This window comes from Aphelocoma coerulescens, chromosome 15 (genome assembly GCF_041296385.1).
Source record: "Aphelocoma coerulescens isolate FSJ_1873_10779 chromosome 15, UR_Acoe_1.0, whole genome shotgun sequence".
Classification (NCBI taxonomy): domain Eukaryota; kingdom Metazoa; phylum Chordata; class Aves; order Passeriformes; family Corvidae; genus Aphelocoma; species Aphelocoma coerulescens.
The window spans coordinates 2,596,366-2,624,232 of NC_091029.1; the positions used below are offsets into that span (position 1 = coordinate 2,596,366).

The 27,867-nt window shown below is 40.1% G+C and overlaps 1 protein-coding gene across 3 annotated transcripts in view; it reads left to right on the top strand.

Moving 5' to 3' along the window:
• The window catches only part of SBNO1 (strawberry notch homolog 1), a 31,620-nt gene extending 3,961 nt beyond the window's left edge, over positions 1-27,659 (top strand). For 2 of the 3 annotated variants that reach the window (XM_069031319.1, XM_069031320.1), the window contains exons 2-33: positions 2,483-2,616; positions 3,072-3,176; positions 4,012-4,321; positions 5,978-6,022; positions 6,300-6,400; positions 7,515-7,611; positions 8,692-8,852; positions 9,823-9,956; positions 10,104-10,194; positions 11,127-11,288; positions 11,810-11,945; positions 12,022-12,127; positions 13,322-13,475; positions 13,564-13,746; positions 13,947-14,044; positions 14,720-14,871; positions 15,423-15,620; positions 15,893-16,063; positions 16,146-16,321; positions 17,066-17,197; positions 18,315-18,450; positions 18,876-18,988; positions 19,089-19,160; positions 19,600-19,699; positions 20,215-20,289; positions 20,542-20,688; positions 20,765-20,859; positions 20,992-21,084; positions 21,510-21,647; positions 22,152-22,228; positions 22,958-23,151; positions 24,050-27,659. In XM_069031319.1, the coding sequence (XP_068887420.1) occupies positions 2,485-2,616; positions 3,072-3,176; positions 4,012-4,321; positions 5,978-6,022; positions 6,300-6,400; positions 7,515-7,611; positions 8,692-8,852; positions 9,823-9,956; positions 10,104-10,194; positions 11,127-11,288; positions 11,810-11,945; positions 12,022-12,127; positions 13,322-13,475; positions 13,564-13,746; positions 13,947-14,044; positions 14,720-14,871; positions 15,423-15,620; positions 15,893-16,063; positions 16,146-16,321; positions 17,066-17,197; positions 18,315-18,450; positions 18,876-18,988; positions 19,089-19,160; positions 19,600-19,699; positions 20,215-20,289; positions 20,542-20,688; positions 20,765-20,859; positions 20,992-21,084; positions 21,510-21,647; positions 22,152-22,228; positions 22,958-23,151; positions 24,050-24,192 (4,227 nt within the window). In that variant the 5' untranslated portion in view covers positions 2,483-2,484 and the 3' untranslated portion in view covers positions 24,193-27,659. The remainder of the gene's footprint in view (positions 1-2,482; positions 2,617-3,071; positions 3,177-4,011; positions 4,322-5,977; positions 6,023-6,299; positions 6,401-7,514; positions 7,612-8,691; positions 8,853-9,822; positions 9,957-10,103; positions 10,195-11,126; positions 11,289-11,809; positions 11,946-12,021; positions 12,128-13,321; positions 13,476-13,563; positions 13,747-13,946; positions 14,045-14,719; positions 14,872-15,422; positions 15,621-15,892; positions 16,064-16,145; positions 16,322-17,065; positions 17,198-18,314; positions 18,451-18,875; positions 18,989-19,088; positions 19,161-19,599; positions 19,700-20,214; positions 20,290-20,541; positions 20,689-20,764; positions 20,860-20,991; positions 21,085-21,509; positions 21,648-22,151; positions 22,229-22,957; positions 23,152-24,049) is intronic. The other variant, XM_069031321.1, reaches the window with a different exon arrangement.
• The last annotated feature ends 208 nt before the right edge of the window (positions 27,660-27,867 follow it).

Genomic DNA, 27,867 nt, shown 5'->3' on the forward strand with positions numbered 1-27,867 from the left:
TTGCTAGTTTCTATCACCAGTCATCTACTGAAAACTTTGAAATAAGCAACTAAAGCATCACTGCTATGAATTAGGTTTTTTCTGACCTCTGAAACTTTTAAGGTATCTGAGCCATTGTGTTTTTAAAGGTTAAAAATGTAGAGTTCAGTGTCATTGTGGATAGGGTAAACTGGACTTGAAACATATGTGATGAGTTGTGACACCATGGTAGGGTGGCTGGGGAAGATGTGTTTTTTGTGGTGTTAGTGTGGGTTTTTCTTCTAGCCTTGGTTTTGCTTTGAGTCTCAACTTCATAGAAAGGCCTTTTCTTGTGTCATGAGAGCAGACTAGAAGTTCTTGAGTAACTTTTTTTTCTCTTAAGTAAAAAGCCCCAAGCTTCTGCCTTTTTGTGTCTCTATTCAGTACAGTCACTTAACTCTCAGCCAAGTTCTAGTCATATCTTCTTTTAGCGGTGGGGTGATGGTAACTCCATACAGACTAAAGAATGATGTAACTGATGCTTTTTTCATTGTACATTTAGACAGTTTAGTTTATTTGTCCTTTGAGCAAAGGTGTTGCCCTGTGTGGAGGGGTGCTCATGCCTCTTTTCCAAATGGGTACTGTGAAGTTTTGTGATTTCATAGGGTTTTGGAGCTGCTGTTTTGACTGGGTGACCTATGCTAATTCCCCTTCTGTCGAGGAATTCATCTTCAATAGCTGCTCTCAAGTTCTGAACACCAAAAGTACTGATAAGCAAAAATCTCATCTGCAGACTTAAACCTTCCCCCTGCTCACCTGTTTCTAATTAGTAAACAATGCTGCAAGCTTCTAAGCTTAGCTGTGATGGTCACTGTTAAGGTTTTAGTCTGATGAAAATTAAGGATTTATCCTACTTAATATATATATAGTCCACTTTTTTTTTTTTTGAGTCAGGAAGCGCAATCTTTCTGGAATGAAAGGTGAAAAAGTCAGTTCTTACCATTTTTGTTGACCCATTCAGGGTTCTAGGAGACAGACTAGTGGGTGGTGACACCCTTTAATGATGCTGCCATGTTAATTATATTTGCTAGATGTCTTAATATTTCTTAGTATCTTCTGTACCTCATAGCAGCAAACCAGGACATTCTGCCAATCTATTTGGTCACCTCAAATCCCTTTAAAAAAGAAGAGCCTGGTTCTGGCAAGCAGGTGGTGTTTGATGGGGGGCTGTGTGTGGTCAGTAGCAGTCCCACCAAGTGTTTGTTGATTTAGTATTGTTTGGGGCATCGTTAAGTGTTTGATGCTTAAAAGTGTATCTTCCCCTTGTCCCAGTACCTTGCATCCACCACTTGTGGTGCCACCATCTCGGTATGAATCCACGACAAAAAATAGCAGGTTTCTCCCTGCTCTTGCACAGACTAAAACTAGGAAGAGTAAGAACTAAGTGCCTGAGGCTTAGCTTATTACAAGAATTACCTGTTCTGCTAAATGTGCTGAGGAATACGTGTGACCAGCCAGCTGGATGTGGCTTAGCTGTGCATGTAGAAGGGATAAGCAAGGGAATGCTGTTTTGCAGTCTTGTGCATGAACATCTAAAATGCCAACACTTACCTGCTTTAGGGTAGGTGTTTGGCTTCATTGGGTTTCGATGTTTTGTTACCAGTGGGTGTTAAGGGGTGTGGAGGGTAAGTGAAATGAAGATCTGCTTGAGGTGTATTTTAGACTGTATAAGCAACAGCTCAAGTTCAGTGAAATAATTTAATTTTTATCTTAATGCTAGGGCAGATGGGTTTCCTTCTTAAGCAAGTGAAACATGTTATCTTCTCTCTTCATCTTTAAATATGGAGTATTTGGCTTTTTAATAAGTTTTTATGCTGTCTAGAATAGCTTTTTGAAATTAGTTTTCCTTGTCCTACACATAAAGGAGTCCGTGACCTGACGTTAGTGTCCTATTTAATAAGCAGTTACATACTATAATAGTGGCACGTTTGTTCTCTCCACTATGCAAAACAAAATTTCTCCAGTGAATGAATGTAACCTAATGTAAGGGCAAGCAAGAAATAAAAGCTTTCCTTACAAGCTCTTTATCACTAACTTGTTACAAGATAAAGTAAATGAGTTTTAATTGTGCTTCCCTTGTGCAGTTGCTTCACAGACAGGGATGGATCATTAGCACAACATTGTTTCATTTCACTGTTTCTGCTCTTGGTATTTCTTGTAATGCTTGAAAATGTAGCGCCTCAGAGACTAGAAAAGGTGTCTTAAGTTTATGGGTATGATAGCATTTTGTGTAGTCAATTATTTAATTCTCCCTGCTTTTAAATGTGGTGGGTATGTTGAAAAGCCTACAAATAAACAAAAGAACCAGAGCAAATCGAGAAAGTGAAACTCTGTGTACAAGAGACTGCACTGTGAGTGCCCTTAAATCCAGGAAAGGGAGTTTTGTGTGGGCAAAAAAATAAATCAGAATTAAATGTACTTGTATTTACAGTTTAATTTCTTTTTTTTTTTTTTTTTTTTTTAGAGATGGTGGAGCCAGGACAAGATCTGTTGCTTGCTGCTTTGAGTGAGAGTGGAATCAGTCCAAATGACCTCTTTGATATTGACTCTCCAGACGTGGTTCTTGCAAATCCAGCACCAACTCCAGCTGTTCAGCAGGTTAAAACAAGAACATAGGGGTTTGTTAGAGAGAGCTTGGGTTTGCTGTGATGGTGGGGCTCAAGGGGGTGATGTCCATAGCAAATGGTTGAAGCATGTGGAGTTTTCATAACTTTCTTGCTTCATAGTACTGAGATTAGAAAATGACTTGCTAAGTAATTTTTAACTTCTACATAAAAAAAGCAATCTGAAACACTTGAGGTCAGTACAAACAGAAATATGCTTAATTCTGGACATAACATGGGGACATAATGCCATGGTATCCATGGAGAACTCTCATGTCATTGGGGTCTAGCCGCTCTACAATAAAATGCATAAAAAGTGTAATAAAATACCATGTTTAAGCTCCATGATGGCCTTCAGTCTGCCAGATTGTAGCCATTTCAGGCACAGACTGGGAACAAAAGCCTTCAGGTTTTATTCCTGCTGACTTGTTTGCCTTCTTCGCTCTGCAGTCAGTACCGCTTAGTGCGTTAGAACTGGGCCTGGAGACTGAGGCTGCAGCTGCTGTGAAACAAGAACCAGAGACTGTATCTACTCCAGCCTTATTAAATGTTCGGGTAAGAGCTGGTGCTCCAGGATTTAGATGGGGAGGGGGCTTAACCTGGGCACCAGGTGCCCACTAAGCTGCTTTATCACTCCCCCACCTCAGTTGCACAAAGGCTAAAAAACGATGGTGAAAGGCTCATGGGTTGAGATAAGGACAAGGGAGATCAGTAATTTGTCATGGGCAAACCAGACTCAACTTGAGGAAATTAATTCATTGCCAGTTAACAATGGAGTAGGAAAATGAGAAATAAGAACAAATCTAAAAATACCTTCTCCCCACTCGTTCTTTTGTCCTGGGCTCAACTTCACTCCTGCCATCCATGGGCTGTGGGGGAGTCCCTGCTCCAGCACCTGGAGCACCTCCTCCCCTTCCTTCACTGACCTTGCTGTCTTCGGAGTTTTCTCACATATTCTCACCTCTGCCTCCTAGCTGCTGATTGTGCAACAGTTTTTGCCTCTGCACTGCCAGTGTCACTGACTGCCTGGGCCTTGGCCAGCAGTGGGTCTGTCTTGCAGCGGGTTGGACTGGCTTTATCAGATATAGGGGAAACTGTGGTGGTCGTATCTTGTACCTGGGCGATGAATTTTTCATTTTATTTTTTTATTTCCTTTTCTTTACCTTAAAATCTAAAAATAACCTCCTGAAATATGTACAATGTATTTTTGCTCAGACTGTTGCAGCACAAGATAATTAACTCTGGCATCTTCAGCCATGTTATTTGAAGACATTTCTTATTACGTGTCTTCTAAAAACTGATGTATCCTGTGCACTAAATGAAAGGCTAATAAAGTTTGCTCTTTCTTTTTGACTGTTTTCTGAAAACTTACCTGCTTCTTTGTTGCCAGCAACCACCATCCACCACAACCTTTGTGCTGAATCAAATAAATCAGCTACCAACTTTGGGGACGACAATAGTGGTGACAAAAACGACGCCTGTCACGACCTCGAGGCAGACGATCACCGTAGCAAAGATCATCCAGACCAGCACAACCACTCGGCCCTCGGTGGCAGCACCAGCAGTTCGCAATGCCTTGACCACTGCACCTTCCAAGGACCAGATTCAGCTGAAAGATCTGCTAAAGAACAATAGTCTTAATGAACTCATGAAATTGAAGCCACCTCCTAATATTGCCCAACCAGTAGCAACAGCAGCAAGTGAGTTTTCGCCTTTCTTTGTAATTACAGTATTTTAGACAAACAGTGGAATAACGAAGATCTTAGCACATCGTGGATTTTCATTGATTAGTACAATATCATGGTAAAATGAAGTCGTTCAGGAAACCTGATAAATTTCATTCTAACTGTGGTAGTGTTAGAATTTAGGGTGAAGTAGTACAAAAAACTGGACTTATAAAGAAATTAAACTCTTGATTTACTGCATTGAATGAGGAAAATGACAGATTGCAGCTGGGAAATGGGTAAAATTAATTTGTGAATGTTACAGAAGTCTATTAGCTATGTTAGTGGAGTCTCCATCAGTTTCTGTTCTACTCTGTACTTGGAACTACAACAGACTAGTACTTGTTTTTATTTAGCATCTTCCTAACTAGATTTGTAGCACATGATAAAGTGTTTCTGTGAAGTGTCTCCTGCAAAAGAAAAATCTGTCCCTTTATTCCATTGGCAGCATCAGATCTATTGTTTAAAAACTTAAGTCCTAAAAACTTGCATTTATTTTCATGTTACTTCTGAAAAGTTGCATTAATTTAAATGCCACAAGTACTTTTTTCCCACACTCCCAATCTTTGTTGTGTGATTCCTTCCATAATATTTCCTTATATGTTTTTAACCTGTGGTCAGCTTAATACAGGGGAAAAGCTGCACGTGTGTGAAACTTTAACTCTTTTGAGTTGTTCTGATTTTAGCATGAGCTTAAGATCAGATTAGTTCACTTTGAAAATATCTCTCTATTCCTGCTTTTTTTCTGAAAGGTATGCACGTGTTTTCTGAATTTCTGTTATTGTCATTGTCTCTGAAACAAGCTTTGCTGATTTTAGAGGTGTGGTTGGCATAACCTATTTTTCTGTATGCAGAGGGAGTGCAGTATAGGAGCTGTCTGTTGGAACTGAAACAAAAAGCAGAATGTCCCTCCTCATGTCATTGCTTCTCCTAGGGAGTGGTTGCCAAAACCCAAGTTAGGACATGAACTGAAGTTGGGGCAGGGAGTAAAGGAAGTGAGGAAGAGGAGGGGAGAAAGTGAGCAGGGATAAATCAGTCCTATTAAATCAAGTAAAAACTCAGAGAAGCACAGAATAGGTGATACCAACACACAGTAACTGGTAGAGTGGCACAGCTCCAGAAAACAGTTGAATCTGTAGCTTCTGTATAAAGTGAAAAGGAGACCTGCAACTTCTAGAGCTACATTCCTAATCTTACTTGTGTTCCTGTGTCTCTGGATCTTTCCTCATGTTTATTTTAAAAATGGCAAATATTTGTAGCAGAGAGAAGGTCTTGAAAGGAAAATGGTCTTTTCATATAATTCAGGCAGCAGGAGTTCTAGATGGAAAAATATTAAGAAGTTAAATTATGCAATGTCTTTGAGGAAAACATTTATTTGTACAACTGTCCTAATTGTTTTTAGGGGCAATTATGCTAAGTTTATTACATACATTGACATGATGGAAGCTTGACAGCTGCTTTCAATGTTTTGCATCCATCCTTATGCAAATTATTGTAGTTCTGTACTGAGCCCTATTCCTAGTTGCTTGCAAATGTGATTGAAGACAGGAAGGTTAATAAATGGTCTTCTTAAAGGATCCTCTTACAAACTTCAAACAACTGAGTCCAAAGTGTTGACCTTTTGTTTTACAGAACTAATGGTAGTTTCTCCTAAGGTGGTGAGTGCCACCAGACCAGGTAAGTTCATTTCTGTTGAAATGTTGGCCTTTCTGGTTAGTTGTTCATGGACACAGTGGCGTTGCATGGGAAGTTCCTTCAGTCAAAGGAGTAACAGGATTTAACTCCTTGCTTGGACTCGTTAATTTGGGCAGGAATATTGATTGATTGTGTTCTTGAAGCATCAGTGTGCTACTGGATACTTTAAACTTCTCTTCCAGCTCATTAATAGAGCAGCATGTTAATCTGAGTTGATGTTTGGAGGGAATTCCTGTAAACCACAGCTTTTCTTTTGCAGCTGACCTAAGCAATGGTGCAGTGAAGAAGGAGGCTTCCACAAAAGAGGTAGCAAGAATATGGATAAATGACATTAAAATGAGAAGTTTTTCACCTACTGTGGTAAGTGGCACAAATGATTCATTTGCCAAATGAATGTGTTGCTGGCCATAAACAGTTGTGACCAGTTTCAGGAGTTACTCATACTTGTCTTGTGTGTGGTGGAACTGTCAAGTGCATCTGTTTGTTCAAAAGGTCAGTTGCTCCACTAGATGAAAGTTGGTTAGATGAGTGAAGTTAACAGCTGTGTAGAGCAGACTTGGATAGTAAATGACAATTACAAGAAATTACTGTCCTTAGCAGAACCTGGTGTGGGCCAGAAAGGGTGTGGCTCTGAGTAAAGGTGATAAGCATAGCATTTCCTCTGGGTTAAGACATTTTCTTTTAAAATAACTAGTGATAAAAGACTTCCCTCTAGCATGGCTGTCCTTCTGGGCAGTTGAATTGAAGATGTAAATTGAGTATCATTCAATTTTCTAAATGTAATAAAATTACATTCTGATGCTGTAAACACTTGAGTTTTGGCATCTTCACTGCTAGCTAGCTTCAGGCTGAGGTTTGGGAAGAACTGTGCTCCTCAGTGACTGGCATACCGAAAGGGTTTTTCAGATCACTTTTATATTAAACATTAGTAGTTGTGGAAGATGTTTGATTTTTCATCTATGAAGTGCTTTACAAATATATAAATACTTACATTGATCAGGGTCACAGTAAATGGGTAACTGTCAGGTTTCAGAGAATACTGGATGGAGCTGACTATTTAACTATAAAGTTGTGAAATGATATCACAAAAGTGAAACTGCAGGAGACTTCAGAGGAGTACTTGAACATGGGGGCTCTTGTGTTTTCAAGGCAATTTTTTTTAAGTCATAGTCTGGTTTTAATATGCTGTAAGAAGAGTTTTGTTTTCAGTTCTGCTTATGTGGGTTTAGAGTATTTGATCTGTTTGCAAAGGAGAGGAAGTTTCCTGACTTGGTGTCTTTAGAGGGTTTTTCAGAGTGTGAGAAATCTCCACTTGTCCGTAGTTTCGCCAGTGATTCGCTGTTTTGTTCCCTACATGTGTTAAAACATTGAAGTGCAAGTTTGTCCTCATTTCCTTTCTCATGTTAATTTCCAGGAGATGGAATATTAACAATGTGCTGTTTGACTAACACAGGTATTTCTTTCTCTGTTCTAGAAAGTGCCAGCAGTAAAAGAAGAGGAGGAACCCGAGGAAGAAGATGAAGAAGAAATGGGCCATGCAGAGACCTATGCTGAATATATGCCAATAAAATGTATGACCTGATCTTTTGTTACATCAAAAGGCTGAATGCTTTGAGAGTTAGTTTATTTACTCTTTTGTAATTACTAACACAGAAAATAGATACTGTCTGAAGTCAACAGGGCCTGAATATGTTGTGTTTTCCTAGGAAATTTATCTTCTGTGGCACTTAGATTTGGACAATAAGTAGATTTTTAAATAGAAGAGGAATTCTTCAGTGTATCTTTGAGCAGTACTTGTTTCACAGATATGAATGATGAACCAAGATCAGGCTTTTTTTTGCCTCTGTTAAGATGCTTTGTGCCTCAGTGGAGGAAATTTCGTAAAGGAATTAAGTGCTCACTGCTACACTTAGGAATCTAGTTTGAGTCTTTTGGTGTGAAATCACCCTAAGCACATTCTTCCTGCATGGTTCCTGGCTGACTACTTAGAAATGGCTTAGTTGTTTTTTGAGTGAATCTTTTACTACTGTTAATTGCCATCTCCTCTTTTCTCTCTTTTCTTTTTTGTACCCATTGACAACAAGCTGTTACCTTGTTTCCTAAATACAGTGACTTGCTGTAAAAGCAAGGCACAAATTTGCAGGGAGTTTGTAGCTAAATGATTAATTTTTATTGTTACTGATGAGATCTGTCAGCAATTAAACCATGTCTGTTCTAAATCTTTTCTCATTCTGCTTAAAAATGGCACTATATAAATAGTGAGAAGAATGCTGCTTTTGATTCTGGCATCCTGAGGCTGCCTCTGGCCTTTTGGGCAGACAAGGGTCAGACTGGTTTTTTCTCAAACAAGTCAAGTACACAAATACTTCAATTTTCTGTTAAGTGAGTTTTATCTCTCTTCATAAAAAAAGAGGGAAGGTGGCGAGAAGAGAAAGTTAAGATTGCAGTTATAAATTCAGATTAATGTGTTCCTTCATATGCAGTGCAGTTTAACACTTGACAGATTGTTGCAATGAAACATACTTGTTGAGTTCAGCCTTTGCAATCACAATTGTAATTTGTTTGGGTAAATATAATAACTCGTGCTGCAGCAACAGAACTTTGTATTACATTTTCATCTTCTGCCTTCCTTCCCCTTCTTTCTCAACCAGTAAAAATTGGTCTACGTCATCCTGACCCAGTAGTGGAAACCAGCTCCTTATCCAGTGTGACTCCTCCTGATGTGTGGTACCAGACATCAATATCAGAAGAAACAATTGACAGTGGCTGGTTGTCAGCTTTGCAACTCGAAGCAATCACTTATGCAGCCCAGGTATGCCAGACATCAGTGCAGCTTAAAAGCTAACAGAGAATTTAAGAAGAAAAACTGCTATCTGACAAGTGCAGCTATGTCAGTTTTACAGGGAGATAAAATAATAAGAGCTCAAAGGTTTGAGCTTCATTAGAAGATGGCAGGTGAGCTTTAGCTCAGATAAATGTGAGGTAATACACCTAGGAAAACTTCTAAACCACTGCCATGATGCTGATCTCCAACTGTCTTAAAACTCTGAAAAAACACGTTAGTCATTTTTATTTCTCTGAAATAACTTAATGGCTGCAGTAGCAGCAGGCTGAGAAAGCCAGGCCTGTTCAACATCCTTGGGAAGGGTATAGAGAACAGGACTGGATGTTATTTTGCTGCTGGATTAAACTTCAGTGTGCCCACCCCAGATGTGTGGGCAGCGCTCTGTGTGCTGAGGGAGGTAGTGGAGTTAGAGGACAACTAAAATGATCACAGGAGGGAAAAAATTGCCTCCTGAAAAGAGACTGACACAGCTGTGACACCTGGGGCTGGAAAGGAGAGAAAGGAATGGGAATGAAATCAGGGTTAAGATAATCAAGAAGTGATAGCACACAAAACCAAGAGCAAAGCAGGACTTGGTGACACTGACAGGAGATTGGTTTAAAATGGGTAGATTCAGAATACTGCATTCCACAGGCTGTGGATGTCTGGGTCTTGCTGCTACAAAAGGCTCTGCAGGTGGATATCAGTGGGTTAGGAAAAGACACAAAATATTGGACAGATACTTAGAGTAGCTCTGTGTGCTGAGGAGAAAATGGATCATATAATGCAGTTAGGGTGCTCTGCTGTCCCTAAATAAATCCCCTCTTCCTGCTTCCAGGAGTTTGCTTGGACCACTAGTCTCCTCCAATAGGATGTTTCTTATGTTTGCTCTTTTCTGACAATCCGCTGTGATGTGTTCTGGAGAATGGGTACAAGTTTTTTGTTCTTTCTCCTACAGCAACATGAAACATTCCTGCCCAATGGAGACAGAGCTGGATTCTTGATAGGTGATGGTGCTGGTGTAGGAAAAGGAAGGACCATAGCTGGAATAATCTATGAAAATTACTTGTTAGGCAGAAAAAGAGCAGTCTGGTAAGTGTGTCAGGATTTGTTAGAGCAGACACTCTAGTGACTCTATGACTTAAATTCAGGGTCATCTGTCTTCTGACAAATGCTCTAGCAACTGCCTTTTGAGCTTCTGCTGTAACTTACAGAATGTGCTTTGTTTTATATCTTCAGGTTTAGCGTTTCAAATGATCTGAAATACGATGCTGAAAGAGATTTGAGAGATATTGGAGCAAAAAACATATTGGTGCATTCATTAAACAAGGTGTGGAAACTTTTTACTATGTACAGTTGAGGCAGACCTTTAGGTACGCTTGTGTGACAAGTTGTGCATGTTGACTGTTTTAAGAGCAAGAATGTACTAATTTCAATAAATTTCCTGTCTAGGTCTTGTTTGACAGGCCTTAATCTTACAAAGAACCACACAGAGCTTCAAGTTAATCATGTAAATAGGCCCCTTGTAGGATTAAGTCTTAGCATGTGTGCTTTTTTTAAAAAAAATAGACTTCATGCCACTACTGACACTACTAGTAGAGTATTTTGTAGAAGTTGAAATATCCTTTGCATCTTTAAAGCTTTGTAGCATTTGAAGTTTTTTCCTTTCTATCTCTCAGTGCATATTTTATATGTAATGCATTTTATGTGTAATACTTGAATAATAGACTTGCTCAGTGATTTATTAAAGCAGCAGTGGTGTGTGCAGTTATTTTTGGAGACACTGCCTCTGCTCTGGATTAGCTGCTTAAATTGTGAAGTGTGATTACTGGTTGAATTCACTTGACCTTAAAAGTTTGGTTTAAGTTGGTATTTTTGCTTTGTGAATTCTTAATTTCTAAAATAAAGCTTTAGAAGTCATCATTTACAGTAGCAATGGTAAATACACTTGAGGGATACATTGAAACTAAAATCTGCATTGTATTTAAATGAAGGAAACCATGTAGCCAAAGAATGTGTCTGTTAAGCTTTTGAAGCCTCAGATTTAGTCTTGCTTAAGTAAATGTTTAAGTAAGGCCCTGTATAACCTCTTAACCACATTGCCATATGCCAGCTGTGCCCTGATCATGCTGTGGGGTTATGGGTGGCTCCAAGTGTTCACACTTTAAGGTTAAGACCACCAGCATCCCTTAATCATCTGGTGGGTGGGACTGGGGAGGGGGGTCTCTCTTGAATAATTTCTGTAATTTCTCTTAATTGCAGTTCAAGTATGGGAAGATTTCTTCCAAACATAATGGAAGTGTGAAGAAAGGTGTCATCTTTGCTACCTATTCTTCTCTTATTGGGGAAAGTCAGTCTGGTGGTAAATACAAAACCAGATTAAAGCAGCTTCTTCACTGGTGTGGTGAAGACTTTGATGGAGTTGTATCCTTTTTCTGGAGTTCATTTGCTTATAATCAAATTGCTGTTTAAACTTATATCTTTAAAGATTTGTAGCTATTCCCTATTTGTAATGGCAGTCAGTTGTGGACATGCTCTGACACTGGACTTGCAGTTTTACAAACTTTGTGCCATATTACCATTAACTTGTTGCTACACAGCTCTGGCACAAGAGTGAAGCTTCTGGTTTTTTCTATATCAAACCCATAATATTAAACTATTATCCTTAAGAACCTTAAGTTTACACTGATATTTTTTTCAGACTTATTTAAATATATATTTGGAATATCACCAGCATTTTCAAGAACTCAAGTGTTGGCAATTTTGCTCCTAAATACTTACTATTAAACTTTTTTCCAAGGCTTTTAGTTAAAGTGACTAGTGTCTTCTTGAGTTTACAATTTGCACCTGCCACCTGTTGTAAGTAGTAGATTTTCTTGCCTTCTGTTCTAACTCCTCATTTTAAAAATAAGTGGGACAAAGTTTTTTCCTAAATTACGGTTCAGATAGTATTTGATGAGTGTCATAAAGCAAAGAATCTGTGTCCTGTTGGTTCATCAAAACCAACAAAAACAGGTCTGGCTGTATTGGAACTTCAAAATAAACTTCCAAAAGCCAGGGTTGTTTATGCCAGTGCCACAGGTATGTACTTCTGGGTTTGCATTAAATGTCTCTGCCTGGTTTTGCTGGCACTGGTAGACTTGTTTTCTTCTTCTAGGTGCATCTGAGCCAAGAAACATGGCATATATGAACCGTCTTGGAATATGGGGTGAAGGAACTCCATTTAGGGAATTCAGTGATTTTATTCAGGCTGTTGAAAGAAGGTAATATTTCAAAGACCTACAGCAAGAATGCTCAGGGTTGTGGCTCACTGTGCTCCCCAGTTGCTTGTCTTCACTCTCTTGTCCTCTGCAAACATGTCCTGTCACACTAAGAACTCTGCCTTCTAAATCTAGCAGAAATGTAATTTATCATAAGTGGTGAAAAATAAGATGCTTCCCTTGTTCACAGAAAATTTTGAGAGCTTTAAAAGCTTTCTGGGAAAAGAGCCCTCTCAAAAATGTGGGTGTTAGGAAAGCAAAATACTTTGCTGCTCCCCATGAAAACAGCCTGTATTGTACTGAGTATGCTCAGTGTAGCCAATGGCTCACTATTTGTAGAAGGCCTCTGATGTTTATGCATTCATCTTCAGCAATTTAACAGGAGGAAATCTTGTGCTTACTGGCATAAGAACCCAGTTCAGGGAAATTCTTTGTGCTGTTACAAGGTACTTTGTGTTTCAGAACATACTAATAATACTAAAAGTAAGAGGTCAGTAGAAAACGCCACTGCTGCGTTCTGTGGTGGGTGAGCATCTTGCTTTGCCTACTTAAAAACAATTTTGAACACTTCAGAATGCCACAGTAGGGCTTAGGATGCATCTTATTTACCATCTACATGATGCTTGGTTTTTTTGGACTCTGAGTGTAGCCTCACTTCATTACTGAGTACATATCAAATGAGCAGTAATGAAGTTACAGCCCCAAGCCTATGAGTAGCAAAGTCACCTGTTTTGCAGGTGACTTCTGTGCTCTCAAGGTGTGTTGCTGTTGCAGAGAACTGAAGTTACTTACTAATTAAATTATTGTCATGCCAGCATAAATCTGAATAACTTTAAACAGTTTGTAATATTTTAAATAATCAGTATTTTATAAAATCAGATTGCAAGAACTAGCTAATATTTGGATCAACTTCATTATCCAGTTACAGTTTGTAAGTTACTGTCTCCTAATGCATCCTAGGTCATTTGGGAACAAAGTAACCGAGTTTTACCTCTTGGGATACACTTTAAATTTACAAGGCAGGGATACACTCTTATGTAAAGACTAAATTTCAAATTATTTCAAAAACATATTCCCTCACATTGGTAAGCTGTTTTTTTCTAAAGTACTTGAGGTTGTGTTTTGAGGGTTTTTTTTTTTAACAAATCCTTGCTCTTGAAAATTCTAATATGGACTGAACTTGTTCCTTTATTTTAGAGGTGTTGGTGCCATGGAAATAGTTGCTATGGATATGAAGCTGAGAGGAATGTACATAGCCAGACAGTTGAGTTTTTCAGGTGTAACTTTCAAAATCGATGAAGTTCTGCTCTCGCAGGAATATGTTAAAATGTACAATAAATCTGTGAAACTGGTAAGAACCCCATTTTAAATTTGCTTTCTCTGTTGAGTTCTGAGAGGTTGAAGTTGGTCGAAACTTGAATGCTCCTTTTCTTGTTCAGTGGGTCAGTGCTCGAGAGAGGTTTCAGCAAGCGGCCGATCTCATCGATGCCGAGCAGCGAATGAAAAAGTCCATGTGGGGTCAGTTCTGGTCAGCTCACCAGAGGTTTTTCAAGTACCTTTGCATAGCCTCTAAGGTGAAGAGGGTGGTGCAGCTGGCTCGGGAAGAAATCAAGAATGGCAAAGTAAGTTGATCAAGACTTATTTTTAAACATTTATTTTGAATGCAAAGCTATTTGATTTTTTTTTTTATGTGTAATACAAATATTTTCAGCCATAGTAGGAGCATGCTTTTGTACTTGATGGTATTTATTGAGCTGAAATTCAGGCAAAATAAACTTACAGTTCAGTCATAGTGACAGTGGTATATTCATTTGTCCTTCAGTGTGTTGTCATTGGCCTGCAGTCAACAGGAGAAGCAAGAACATTGGAAGCTTTGGAGGAAGGTGGTGGGGAACTGAATGACTTTGTTTCTACAGCAAAGTAAGACTGAATTTTAAAAATACTGTTTACAAAACTAACCTTCATCCAGCTTAGTGTGTGTGTGTAGTTATTTGTCCTTCTGTGCATCAAATGTGCATCAGTGCACAGATGGTTGGGAATCCCTTAGTACTGATGTTCGTTACTGAAGATGCCTGTACCTAAAATCTGGCAGCACTGCTCAGGTGAGGCAGTGGTTAGTTCCTAGTTCTCCTGGCATTTCAAACTGATGCTTTCAGGTGTGAACAGCTCGTACTGTTCCCCTCAAACTGGGGGGACGGGGAGACCTGCCAAGTGTGTGCTGCATTTATACCAGAGCAAGTTACAGACCATGACTTCCCTCTTTGATCAGATGGACCAGAGCCAATCCTGAGACTGCCTTGCAGAAGATCTTAATAAGTTAACTTAATCTTTTACTTAAATTGAGCAGTAAAAAATGGCAGTAACAATGCTACTTGTTACCTAAAATTTAACAAGTTATAACAGTGCTGTAAAATAAATGTCTCCTGCTTTTAAGAAGGTGACAACTACAGCAATGTGGGTGATAATACAGAGAGTGCCCAACTGCACTCACACAGAGTCGTTCTTCAGAGAAGTCAAGCTGTTAAATGTTACAGGTTTGTACTTCAAATAAATGCAAATTCCGCTGAGCAACCCCTTTTTTTTTGTTTTAAACAGAGGAGTATTCCAATCTCTTATTGAAAAGCACTTTCCAGCTCCTGACAGGAAGAAGCTGTTTAGCTTGTTGGGAATTGACCTGACTGCTCAAAGTAATAACAATTCACCCCGAGACAGCCCTTGCAAGGAGAACAAAATAAAGAAACGAAAAGGTAACGCTTAAGTTGCTACACTAATGCCACAATGAAAATGTCAACTTCAGAGCTGCCTAAGAGTGAACTTTGAGGGGACCAAAAAAAGGAGTATCTGTAGTCATCCATGAGGGAGCATGTATTGATGTATTGCAGGTCTCTTAAGGCTGCTGTTAGAGGTTGCCATTAATAAATGTTATGTTGCTGCTGAAGCAATATAACCTGTAAATTTTAGTTAATTCTGCTCAAAATTGGGTTGATCTGCTATGGAACCATATCCCAAAATGCCTTCCATGTGTCAGACCAATTCCTGATGTAGTCACTCAAATAGCTTCCTTTGTCTTGAGGCTCAGTGAAGAGAAGCCTAATAGCACCCCCTTCCCAAACTGATTATCTTGAAAGTAGGTGATCATAAAAAACTTGGGAGAGAGGTCTTGCTTAAAACTTAGATTGTTTTAAATAGTTCTGTTTTCAACAGTTGAATTTCTAGTTTGTATGGTAAAACAGACCTCAAAGTGTGCAGACTACAGGGTTTAAACTAACTTGTTTTTCTTCTGGGATGATGGAATTAGGTGAAGAAATAAGCAGAGAAGCCAAAAAAGCTCGCAAAACAGGTGGCCTTGCAGGAAGCAGCTCTGATGAGAGTGAAAGTGAGTCTGATGCTTCAGACAATGAAGAAAGTGACAATGAGAGCTCCAAATTTTTGAGTTCTGGAGACGATGATGACTTCAACCCATTCAGAGATGAATCCAGTGAAGATGACGAAGATGGTAAGACAGTCTAAGTGTTTCATCAAGCAAGTAGCTGTATTTGCAGGGAGTAAGCAGAAAGTCTTCCCAAACATTTCAGTGAGCCACAAATAAGTGTTTACTAAGCATGTAGTTTAGTTCCAGGGAGACTGCAATTAGTAGTAGAATGTGAAACTTCAATTAGATTTTTGTACACTGGAATTCAGACTTTTGTAAGTCACTTTATGCAATGAGAATGTATTTGTTTCAAAGGGAAAGATGGCTGCTTAGTAAATTAAACTTTTTAACTTCAGATCCCTGGTTGATTAGAAAAGAGCATAAAAAAAATAAAGAAAAGAAAAAGAAGAAAAGCATAGACCCAGATTCTATTCAAAGTGCCTTACTAGCCTCTGGTCTGGGATCCAAACGGCCCAGCTGCTTCACTTCCACCGTTGGAACCACCACTTCTAGTACCAACACGTCTGGTAAGAACAGCTTTCTTTGATGTTGATTCATTTCCTAGCAGTTAGGCAATAAAATTCTAAATCTCAAAGAGTCTTTCTTAAGTTTCAGCAAACAGTAACACAAACAGCAGCTTTGTAACGAGTCAGGATGCTGTTGAAAGGGCCCAACAAATGAAAAAAGAACTGCTGGATAAACTGGAAAAGCTGGCTGAAGATCTTCCACCTAATACACTGGATGAGCTTATAGATGAACTGGGTGGTCCTGAAAATGTTGCAGAGGTAGGCTGGTGTTCACATGTAGAAAAGAAAGTATGTTTTTAAAGAGGTTGTTCATCAATTTTAGACAGTAATCTCAGGAATGGGAGTAGAAGTTACTCTGCTGGATGCCTCTGAATGAATGAGAAACTTGAAAATTGTATTAAAATACAGGGAGGAGCTCTGAGTGGATGAACTTGTTATTTCTGAGATTGGATAGTTTCTAGCTGGGTAAATCATACCAGTTTCTCTTTGCTTTACTCTGGTCTGTTTCTCTGACTGGCTGTACTCAATCTGCAGCTGATGTGTATTAAACAGGCAGGAGCTTTAGTTCATCCTCCAAGGCAGTGGAGACTAAGAACCTTATGTGTTAATGAAAAGCCTGATTAATTAATCTCTCAATAACTTCAGAAACATGTCTTTAAGCTACCTGTCTCTATCAAGAAGCAGCATCACTGTGATTTAAAAGACTGATAAAATCAGTGTCAGCCTAAGCTGGCTCTTTGGTTTATTTTCTTAGTGCTGCTGGTAAATCCCTTAGGAACAATAGCATAATAAATACAACTCCTTTCTACATAGATCTGCACTGTCATGTTCCACGTAACAGATACTGGCATCAACCAAAAAGTTCTCTAATGTAGTTTTGCACTTGGAGTAAATTACTGACTATTTTAATGTGGGTATGTGGATAAATAATACTGCTTGGAGCTTTTGGTGCTGGGGTAGTTTTGGTATTGCCAAACACTGAGCTTGTGTTCCCTTTCAAAGATGACAGGCCGCAAGGGGAGAGTGGTGAGCAATGATGATGGCAGCATCTCCTACGAGTCAAGGTCTGAACTCGATGTGCCTGTTGAAATCCTGAACATCACAGAAAAGCAGAGGTTCATGGATGGAGATAAGGTAATCCTTGAAGAGGATAGACTGTAGAAAAATGTGCCAGATGCCATAGTAACACTAAGCTATTCAACAGTGACTTGCAGGTACTGTTAGTACTAGTTAAGAAGCACTTTCAGTTCACTGCTGAGCATTTTGTTTTTCAAATCCAGTGTGTTTAAAGGTCAGGCTGTAGTTTGGGTGACCTTGGAGGCCTGTGCTTGGTGTGCACCCATGTGCCAAATTCAAAGCTGGCACCTTTAAGCTGGTTTTGTAAAACAATATGTGTTTAAAAGGCAGACTTGTTATTCATATCTTTGATTCATTGATCTGGGTCACTGTGCAGATCTCCTTCCAAGAGGAAATAATTAAATTGGGAAATAGGGAATACTATGAATGCTTTCAGTGAGGGGTGAGAGGAAAAGGTGGGGCATGTTAACAATGATCGAGAAGTCACACTGGGAGAAGTGATGGCTTCTGTGCTTAACATTGCACTCCGAAAGAAAATCCTGACCTTAATAAGGGTAGAATTGCAGCTGATAAAAGAAGGGGTGGGAGGAGGGGGGAAGCCCTTCCCGGTGCTTCACTTGGGCCGTGCTGCCACAAGAGGGCAAATGGAGTAAATGTCACTGTGTGCAGAACTTGTGTGGTCCGTTGTGACACTTGAGGGTGAAGAGTTGGTTCCTGTAAGTGACTTGTGCACAGTCCAAACATTTACATTCTTTCAAGGCAAATGCATTCAGGCACTGGAATGGCTGGATCCTCTTCCTTGTACAGCATTAGCAGCAATGTTTTGTTTTTTCTGTGGCTTGCTGTTGGAGCGAGTCTGTGTCCCTCCCTTTTTGCTTCTGAAGTACAGGTCAGTGTCAGGGAGAGCTGCCCTCTGGGATGGCGAGTCTTTGTTTGCACAGGGAGTTGTTGAAAAGTAAAAGAAAATCCCCTTCTTTCACTCAGAAAAATTCATTAGCATTTCTAACTCTGATACAGAAAGCCACACCTTTCCTGCTCTCCCTCTGCCTTGTGAGTAACAGCGAAGCCATTCCAGACCCATGTTTGGTAATAGTTGTAAGATGAGACCTTTTTTTGGAAACTGAAGCTTGGTCTTGGATTTATTGCTAACTAACAGCTCTTTTCTCAATCAAAGAACATCGCCATCATCTCGGAGGCTGCCAGCTCTGGTATCTCACTGCAAGCAGACCGCAGGGCCAAGAACCAGAGGCGGAGGGTTCACATGACCCTGGAGCTGCCCTGGAGCGCGGACAGAGCCATCCAGCAGTTTGGTAAATCACTCTCTGTGTGTCCTTCCCCAGCAGACTCAGGAATAACAACTGAACTTAGTGCTAGCTCCTGGAAAATCAGATTGAGTAGGCAACGTCTTAAGGACCCCTCCAGTCTCCTGTACCCATGAACAGAATCAGCTTTATCTGTGGTCATAGCTAATTGTCTTGAAAGCTTTGAAAGAAACCTCACAAACAAGCCTATGCTGCAGCTTTGGAGTTTTTTTCACATATGAAGTGTCTTTATAAAAGTCTCCACAACTTTGAGTTGTGTGTGCTGCCTTCTGTTTGCTGTATTACAGCAGAAACTAATTTTTAGCAGGATTAAGTTCTAGCTTTTTTCCCTACTCTTCACAGTTCATATTTTATTAGAAATATTCAGTGAAGTAGAATTTATCTAACATATGTGCTGCTACTTAATTATCCAGGAAGAACTCATAGATCCAACCAAGTGACTGCTCCAGAGTATGTGTTCCTCATTTCTGAACTGGCAGGAGAGCAAAGATTTGCATCTATAGTTGCAAAAAGACTGGAGAGCTTGGTAAGATGTTTCAAGAGGTCTGATCCTCCTTTTGAGAAAATGCAAGTTAGATTTATTTGTCTTAAAAGTTGTATTTAATGATAATGGTGTGTCTTAACAGGGAGCCCTCACCCACGGGGACAGACGGGCTACAGAAACTCGAGACCTCAGCAGATTCAATTTTGACAACAAGGTGACAATTCTGTTTCTGTTGGAGAACTCATGCTGTAGTGCTTATTGCACAAATGACCTGTTGAGGAAGGTTCTTTTCCATCTCTTACCTTTAACTGTCTCACTTTCTGATGGAAGGCCTCTTTCTGTAACCCATAATTCTGTTTGTGAAGCCATGTGGAACACACGTGTGTAAATCACTTCTCTGGTTTTGCAAACAACCAAAGTCTTAAATGGTGTGTGTCCTTTAAGCCACAATGAAAGATTAATTTGGCAGTGGTAATTAAAAATTAAGACTGAGCTGTTTTCAGTTATAAAATGCACTACATGAAGGTAATAATTCACTATTGCACAGAAAAGCTTTTCATTGTGAATTAAAAATACCTGTTAAACCATGTGTGCCTGGGGCTGAGGAGCCAACACTGGAGGGCATTGATAGAGCAACTTTTTTTCTTACACAGTATGGCAGAAATGCTTTGGAGATTGTTATGAAATCCATTGTGAACTTGGACTCCCCAATGGTCTCACCTCCTCCTGATTTTCCTGGAGACTTCTTCAAAGGTAAGATAATGCACTGGCTGCAATAGCTACCTTTTGATCCTTCTCCAGTATGTAGAAAATCTAAATGATTGAAGAGCTGTAAAACACTGTTACAATTTAAAATGCTCAGCTGAGACAGATGAGAGTAACACCCAGTGAGAGTCTGTGCACGTTGCTTGAACGTTGAAGTTCACGCATGAAACCAGATCTATGAACTCTCAGTATAAGGAATGTTCTGTATCTGCTTGGCCAGTGTATTCTAAACAGTTCTTTACCTTCATTTCCCCGTTACCTGTTGGAATATCTTGTTCTCATGCATGGTGCCATTGGTGCTTTCCCCTGCCTGTGCTTCCTGGAGGGACGGAAGGCAAAGCTGTGTCTTGCTTATTGATGGGTTAGGTAGAAACTGCAAGTAATGGGAAGTGAGGGGTGTCAGAGGCTTTGGAATCAGATCCTGTGGCTAAAGAAGCTGTTACTTCATGGGGTTATTTTTAGATGGCAAAGCAGCTATGATTTAACTTCTTTCTCTTTCCTAGATGTTCGTCAGGGATTGATTGGCGTAGGCTTGATAAATGTAGAAGACAGATCTGGAATACTGACGCTCGATAAAGGTATTTGGGTGTTCAGTGTATCTGTAGAATGTCCCTGGGAATATCTTATGTCGTGACAGTGGATTCCCAGCAGCAGAACTGAACTTGTAACTATCTAAAAAGTGACCTTTTTTGAAGAACTTAATGTTTTCTTCATTTCTGAAAGAATGTATTTAAATAGTCTTTGTAAGAGTCTTTGAATACTGATTGAGGGCTTGTGGTTATCAAACTTAATCTTTGACCTAATACATGTATTTCTTATTCTTTTTTAAGATTACAACAATATAGGGAAATTTCTGAATCGAATTCTTGGTATGGAAGTCCATCAGCAGAATGCTTTGTTCCAGTACTTCTCTGACACGTTAAATGCAGTTATTCAAAATGCTAAAAAGAATGGAAGATATGACATGGGCATCTTAGGTGAGTAAATAATTTCACAGATCACTTGAACTTCAGTGAGAATAGAGCAACACAATAACTCTGCTTTCCTTTCCAGATTTGGGCTCTGGGGATGAGAAGGTGAGGAAGGCAGATGTTAAGAAGTTTTTAACTCCTGGATATTCTACCTCTGGACATGTAGAGCTGTACACAGTAAGTTAATCCTGTACCATCTCTGTAGGAACTAATAAAACTTGCCAGTAAGTTTTTACAACGTGTTCAGTTCCTATGTAACTGGTTTAAAGTCTGCTCCCCCTCAAATACCCCTGCATTGCTCTCTTGTAGATCAGTGTGGAGAGAGGAATGTCTTGGGATGAAGCAACAAAGATCTGGGCAGAACAGACAGGTCCAGATGATGGATTTTATTTATCACTACAGGTGAGATTCTTCTGTCTCTTGGATTGTGTTCAGAGAAGGTTCTGGGGGCTAAACTGAAAAACTTACTGTTCAAAGTAATTACTGTTCAGTTTTGCAAAATACTTTGAGTCTTACATTAAAATTAATTTTGAGAGGGTTTTTTTTAATGCTAAGTATGAAATTCTCCCTTTTACCTCCTCAGGGTATTTTCTGATAGGAATATCAGCCCAAATCAGCAGCTCTTATTTAAACCTGCATCAGGAGTCTTATGGTTTCACTGTGAGGCTAATGTGGATTACTGTGTTCTAGAGGTGTATTATTGTCCTTGGTTGTACTGTTACACACTCCTATTACTCTGTAAAGAACACAATATGGAATCACTTAAGCAGGTATTTTCATCATGTTTTAATTTAGGAAGTTTTTGGGTTGTCTTTTTTTTTTTCCAGATAAGAAATAACAAGAAAACAGCAATTCTAGTAAAAGAAGTGAATCCTAAAAAGAAGCTTTTTTTAATATACAGACCAAATACTGGGAAACAACTCAAACTAGAAACATGTGCAGACCTGAAAAAGAAATATAAGAAGGTAACCATTAAAATTTTGCTTGTTTAACTTAGAAAAGTTTGAAAAGGATCATGAGGGCTTTCTTTTTTTGGTATTTATGTATAATTTTAGCAAGTCAAAACCTAGGCTTCTTTCTCCAGAGCAGAGCTTTTATTTGGGTCTTTTTAAGCGGGTCTACGTGATTTTTGGCATTCCTGTATCCATTTCTGAACTTCTTTCTGCATATCAGTTACCTGTGGTATGATAATAAAAGATGAGGTTCCTTAGGGTCTAGCAAGTGTTGAATTTGCAAGAACTTGAGGAAACTCAGATCAGGTGGATTATTGAAAAAGCTCTGAGGTTCAGCTCTGTTTAAGCATTTTGCTCATCCTTTGAGTAGTTAAAAATTAATGTAGGATGCTGTACCGCTCTACACCATCATGATATCTGTGCTCCCTCCTTTCTCATGGTAATGACCAAATTGTTTTTATTCTATGTAAGTTTTGATGTGTTTCAATTTATTCCCACTTTGGATGACTCTTCCAGGTACCTTCTGAGGATGCTCTGCCACACTGGCTGGAGCAGTACAACTCCTCTGCAGACACCTGCACCCACGCCTACTGGTCAGTGTTTGTGCACGTGGTGCTTTAACTGTTTCACTTGGACTGGTTTATCACTGCTTCTGTTCTTCTGTCACTCCTGTAAAGTCTTGAGTTTCTTGCTTAAGGGAAGATTTCCCATGACCCAACTTCTGAGTGAAAACATCGAGCTTTGCACTTGCCCTAAAGTCCTAATACAGGAGATGAATGCTAATATATAAATTACACTCAGCTGAAGTACAGTGACTCAGGAGTAGCTTGTGCTTGAAGTATCTCAGTCTGTTCTGGTATTGTAGTCTGATAGTTCAAATGTTATTGGGGGGGAAGTGTCTAGAGATGAGACGGATGTCAGAAGCAGCTGTTCTCTGCTGCCTCTTGTGCATCTGAACTCAGCTGATGGCTGAATTCCTGAGGAACTGCATAACTGGTAGAAGTTTCAGATTAATATTGGAGCTTCTGAAATAACCCTGATCAGATACCAGTGTCCTGTAACATACTCCAGTTCTCAGGTGACCTAAATGATGGTATCTTAGACTCAAAGCTCTGTCTGTGCATTCTGAACATGTGAGCTTAACTAGGCCAAGCCTTCCCAAAGCTTTACCATTACCTGTGGTCAAAGTATCCTTCCCTTAGTGTATGTGCAGCCTTTGCTTGACTCTGAATGCACATGAAATAACTTCAAGTCTCATTTTTAAGTAAATTAGATACTTCTGTTTGCAGAATGGTTTTGAAAGCTTTTCTCTCTGTCTGCAGGAGAGGCAATTGCAAGAAGGCAGGCCTGGGGCTGGTCTGTGAGGTGGGGCTCCGCTGCAGAACCTACTACGTCCTGTGTGGCTCCGTGCTGAGCGTGTGGACGAAGGTGGAAGGAGTCCTGGCCTCCGTGAGTGGCACAAATGTGAAAATGCAAATTGTTCGCCTAAGGACAGAAGATGGGCAGAGGATCGTAGGTAGGTGCATGGGCTGCTGCTCTGCTGCACCTTGGAGCAGGGGGTGGCTGTAACTGGTGAGTGGCTCCGTGTTGACAGCCACGTGGCTCAGTTTGTGTGAAGATGCTTAAAAGAGAGCAGGCTTGTCAGGGGTCTGCTGGGGAGGAGCAGAAGTGCAGGTGTAGAAGTCTTCAACAATACAATACAGTGCAAACACTGTTAAGGCAGGTTAAAGAAGGGGGGTTTCTTTTTCAGCCAGGCTTTGGAACACTTAATCTCTCAGTTCTTTGGATTTATTGCAGCAAAAAGTCATACACAGCCTGCTCCAGCCAACCTACCTTGACATCATAAGGGCTCCACTTTTGTCAATGAATAGTAGGCCTTTGAAATAATTGGTTTTACGGGTTTCGAGCTACTGAAAGTGTGTAAAATGACTTGAAGATGATTGTCTCTTCACTAAACCTCATAGTGAAGCCCTCAAAACAAGGGACCTCAGAGGCTGAACTCTCCAAATGTTTTTTTAAATGAGGACTTCCCTGTGGATGTGCCAGTACCATGGCAGCTTCTCTCTAATAACAGTTTTCTGGGATGTTGGAAGTAGGTTTTTGCGTGTTTAAACTTTCATGGTGATGTAACTTCTGTGAGACCAGAAAAGCAAAAATAGCCGACTTGTGACAGCAGGTAACATGAGAATAAAGTTTGTTGTCAGGCAAAATGGGAATTTCTTTCTCTTGCTTCACTGCCTAAAGGATGGTGAAGGACTGAGGAGCAGGACTTGGGGCTGTGCTGATTAGACCTGACATTGGAAACAATCACTGCTGAATGTTGCATAAATTAAACGGTGGAATCACCAGCCTGAGGTCTTAATAAACAAACTGTTGCTGTGTTTATGAAACCATGGATGTGTTGCTGTTCTCAGGTTTGATCATTCCTGCAAATTGTGTGTCGCCCCTCGTGAACCTCCTGTCGACGTCCGACCAGTCGCAGCAGCTCGCAGTGCAGCAGCAGCAGATCTGGCAGCAGCACCACCCCCAGAGCATCACCAACCTCAACAACGCATAAGAGGACAAGCTACAGGTGTTGACTTTGGTGTTTGAGGAAAAGGCTGTAAAAGCATATCACTTGCATAAAAATCAGGGACAGATTCCAAAGAAATATAACTTTTTCAGTTCAGTTGTGTGCTCTCAAATACTTTGGGAATAAAGAGATCTAAAAAGGTTGGTAGAACTGAAAGCCAGCAGTTGTTTATGGTGGTGCATCTGTCTTTCCTTATGCTCTCTGTAGTGCTTCCTGTTTGCTTTTACTTTTGGCCTTTTAAGCTACAAACCACAATTTGTTTGAAAATGCTTGAAAATCCCCAAGCAGGCTTTATTTTTATCTTGTCATACAGTGCTCAGGGTTTAACGCAGTGCATCGATGCCATTGCTGTGGGAGATCTCGAATGCATGTATTGAGTATATATATAGAAAAAATATATTGGGTTTTTCTCTTCAATTTGAGTTTATAAAAGCATGAAACCTAGAGGTTGCACATCATGCATTCAGGTTCCTTCCCAGTTTCTGTTTGACAGTGCATGTCTTTGGAAACGGGCATGGACAGGATAAACACACGAGACAGGAATTCAGAGAGAAACACAATCTTAGTTGTACAGCATCGGTTATTGCATTTTTATAGTGTTTATACCCAGGTGTTGCATTTTTTCTGGTTCTCTCCTGGGAGTTATATATTTGAGTCTACAACATGTTCTTTTTGTGATAAACATCTTAAATTAAAATTAGTTCATTTTTAATGTATTAATGGTATTCCTAATGTGTACTGCAAAGATGGCTGGATGCCTGTTTTCCTTAAATTGAAGCATTTCCTTAATCTGAGGTGGTTATGGAAACTTAAGTGCAAATTCACTTCCATCTCGCATACAATCTTATATTTTTTACTTCATTAACGTAATTTAATTTGTCACTTGTAAGATGAAACCTTACTTGAGCTGTAAATTAGAGAATGGGAAACACTTGAGGGTTCCGCTGTATGTGCTGTTTCTGTTACCCAGTAACTTGAATACTGTTTAATATGTTGTAAGACATTGTAGAGTTTATCTGGAGCTGTTTAAAAGAAATTGTAATGTACAAATGTGAATAGTCACTTATCTATAATATGGGTAAGTTTTGTTTTGCCTATAATAGTAGATGTTTATAAGAAAGTGAAGGACAATGTTTGTCATTTCTTGCTTGCACAGGTTGCACTATTGAAAAATTGAGATTGTATAAACCTGTCCAAAAAACTACAAGATAATGATCTTGTAGATGTCAAATAAAAGTTATTGTACTAACAAGAAGTGGAGTCTTGTTTAGGCAATCACCATATTCCAAAAATACTAACAAGTCTGTACAATTGGAATTCGACAGGACTTGGCATCTTCCAGGCTGCTCTAACCAGGCTTCTGTCTTGCAGCCCAAATCTCTCGGCTGAACTCACTAATGAGGCAAGAACTAAACTCTGTTTAAACCTCCATGTCTGTTTAAGGAAGGCTCAGCTGCCAGAGCAGGCTCGCTGCAGGTGTGGCACCTCTGAAGCACTCGGTGAGCCACTCAAGGGTCAGAAAGAGCAGGACTGAAGTTCCACAGCTTGAGGCTGAAGTGGGTTCCTTAGGGAATTACTGCTCCCAAGGCTCAGTTAACGCTCCCTGTGCCACAGCTCGGTGTGCTCACCGAGCCCCTGCTTGCCAGGGAAGAAGTTTGCATGCTTCCCTCAGCTCCCAGCCTGAGCTGGTGGGGAGGGATGACCCCCTGCTCCTGCTTGGGACTAACTGGAAATGCAGGTGTGGAACAAATGCCCGTGTCCTGCTGCACCTGTGTAAATACCTGGAATGCAGGTGGTCGGTGTTGGGGGATCTGCAGTGCGCTGGGAGCAAGGGAAGGGAGCCTGAGTGCTGTCATAGCGCTGGGAGCTGGTGATGCCCTGGCAAACTCTAGAGCACAGGGTGTGGGGGAGGCTGTTCCTGTGTTCTGTACCCACCAGTGGATGTATTTGGCATCCATTCCAGGAGCAGGGCTGGGATTTTGAGGAGTGTGTTGACAGATGACTGCTGCAGCAGGCTGTGTGTGGACTGCCCTGTCTCTGCTGCTTAATTGCTATTTGCTGTAGAAACTTCTGCCATCTGAGATGGTGACGTAACGTTTTAGGTCTTGATCCTCAGTAAAATAGTTCTGGAAGTGGTAGATTCACAATTAGTGATTTTAAATTTTTTTTTTTAAATAATGATTTAAATATACTCAGTTCCTAAGTGCTCTTCTCAGCCTGGTGTGCTCACTTTCACTGTTGGGATGAGCAAGTCTGATATTCCCTGTACTGGTGAGCAAACCACACTGTATTGCTTCAACCTTTTAAACTTCCCATGGACTTGTGTCCCCTGGAGGGGAAGAAAGCTGACAGTACTTCCAAGATCCATAGGAACTGTTCCTGTTCCAGAAATCCATTCCTCTACTTGCTCTTCTTTGCCTGTTCCCTGCTCCTTGCACTATCACTGCCTTGGCTTTGCCATCCAGTTACTAACACAGCTGCAGCCATGGCTCTGGACTGTTGCAACATCTTGAAGGTTAACATCCAAAAAAGAGAACAGCCTTCAAGCTACAGCAACATTTCCTTTCTTGAAAATTCCTACTCGGTGCTTGGGGTGTGGGTTTTAGTATTTGTTTGCTGCATGAGCTGCTGATAAAACCTGGGGAGAAAAGGAATATAAATAGCCCTGGATGGGGTAAGGAACAGTGAGTGAGTGGTGTCCCTTTGCAGCACTGGCTGTGAGACAAACATCCTCCTGGGGAGGGAAAGGAGACCAATTGTCAAGTCATAAATTACCAGGCCAGGCAAGGGTGGTCTCTGTGTTTTCCTGCTTGGAGGGTATTGATCTGCTTTGTACAAAATGAAATACAAAATGCTTTGTACATGTGAAATGGGTATAAAACCTATAAAGGGCAGAGGGCTCATGTAAAATGGCAGCACTTCTGTACTGTGGGGGTTTTGGAATTGTGCTGCAGGAGGGGAAGGTGCATATTTGAGTTGATTTGGGAATTGAAAACCCAGATTTTGGGTTTTCTTTTCTAACTGTCCCTTGACAGCAACTAAATTATGACTTGTTAACTAGCTTCATAATTAAGATATGTCTGGCATGAAAAATGCAGTTGTAACCCCTTAACAACCTCCTTGCACAGCAAGTATTCCACTTTTTCCAGTGGCTCTGTGGTTCATTGGGAATACACACCTCTTGTAAGGACTTCAAGTTCCCCAAAGATGCGAGTTCTCTGTTCCATGTGTAGTATTTTCTTTGTAAATGGAGAAATCTCTGCAACCTGTAAATGCTTGTTCAAGTGAATTATCAAGGGGTTTTGTATTTTTCTTTTGTGTTTGGAATAACTTCACTCGGCTCCCAGCGCAGTCTGTACATATATAGAGCCTGTTTGTATATAGAGGTGTTAAAGGCTACTGAATTATTGAATGTAAATAACTCTTGTTTTTCTCTGTGTTTTTTTCCTTCATGACCTTCCCAAGATGTATTCCTATTTTCTCAAACTGCCACATGGGCAGCTTATGTGTACTTTGAAATATATATAGAGCATATATAAACCTTCCAGGGTGTGTGTGTACATTGTAGATGTTTTGTATTGTCATCATTTTTTTCCAAAACTCTATTGTCTGTCTCCCGTGATCCTTTTGATGCTCTGTGGGTTTATTCTATATTTTTGG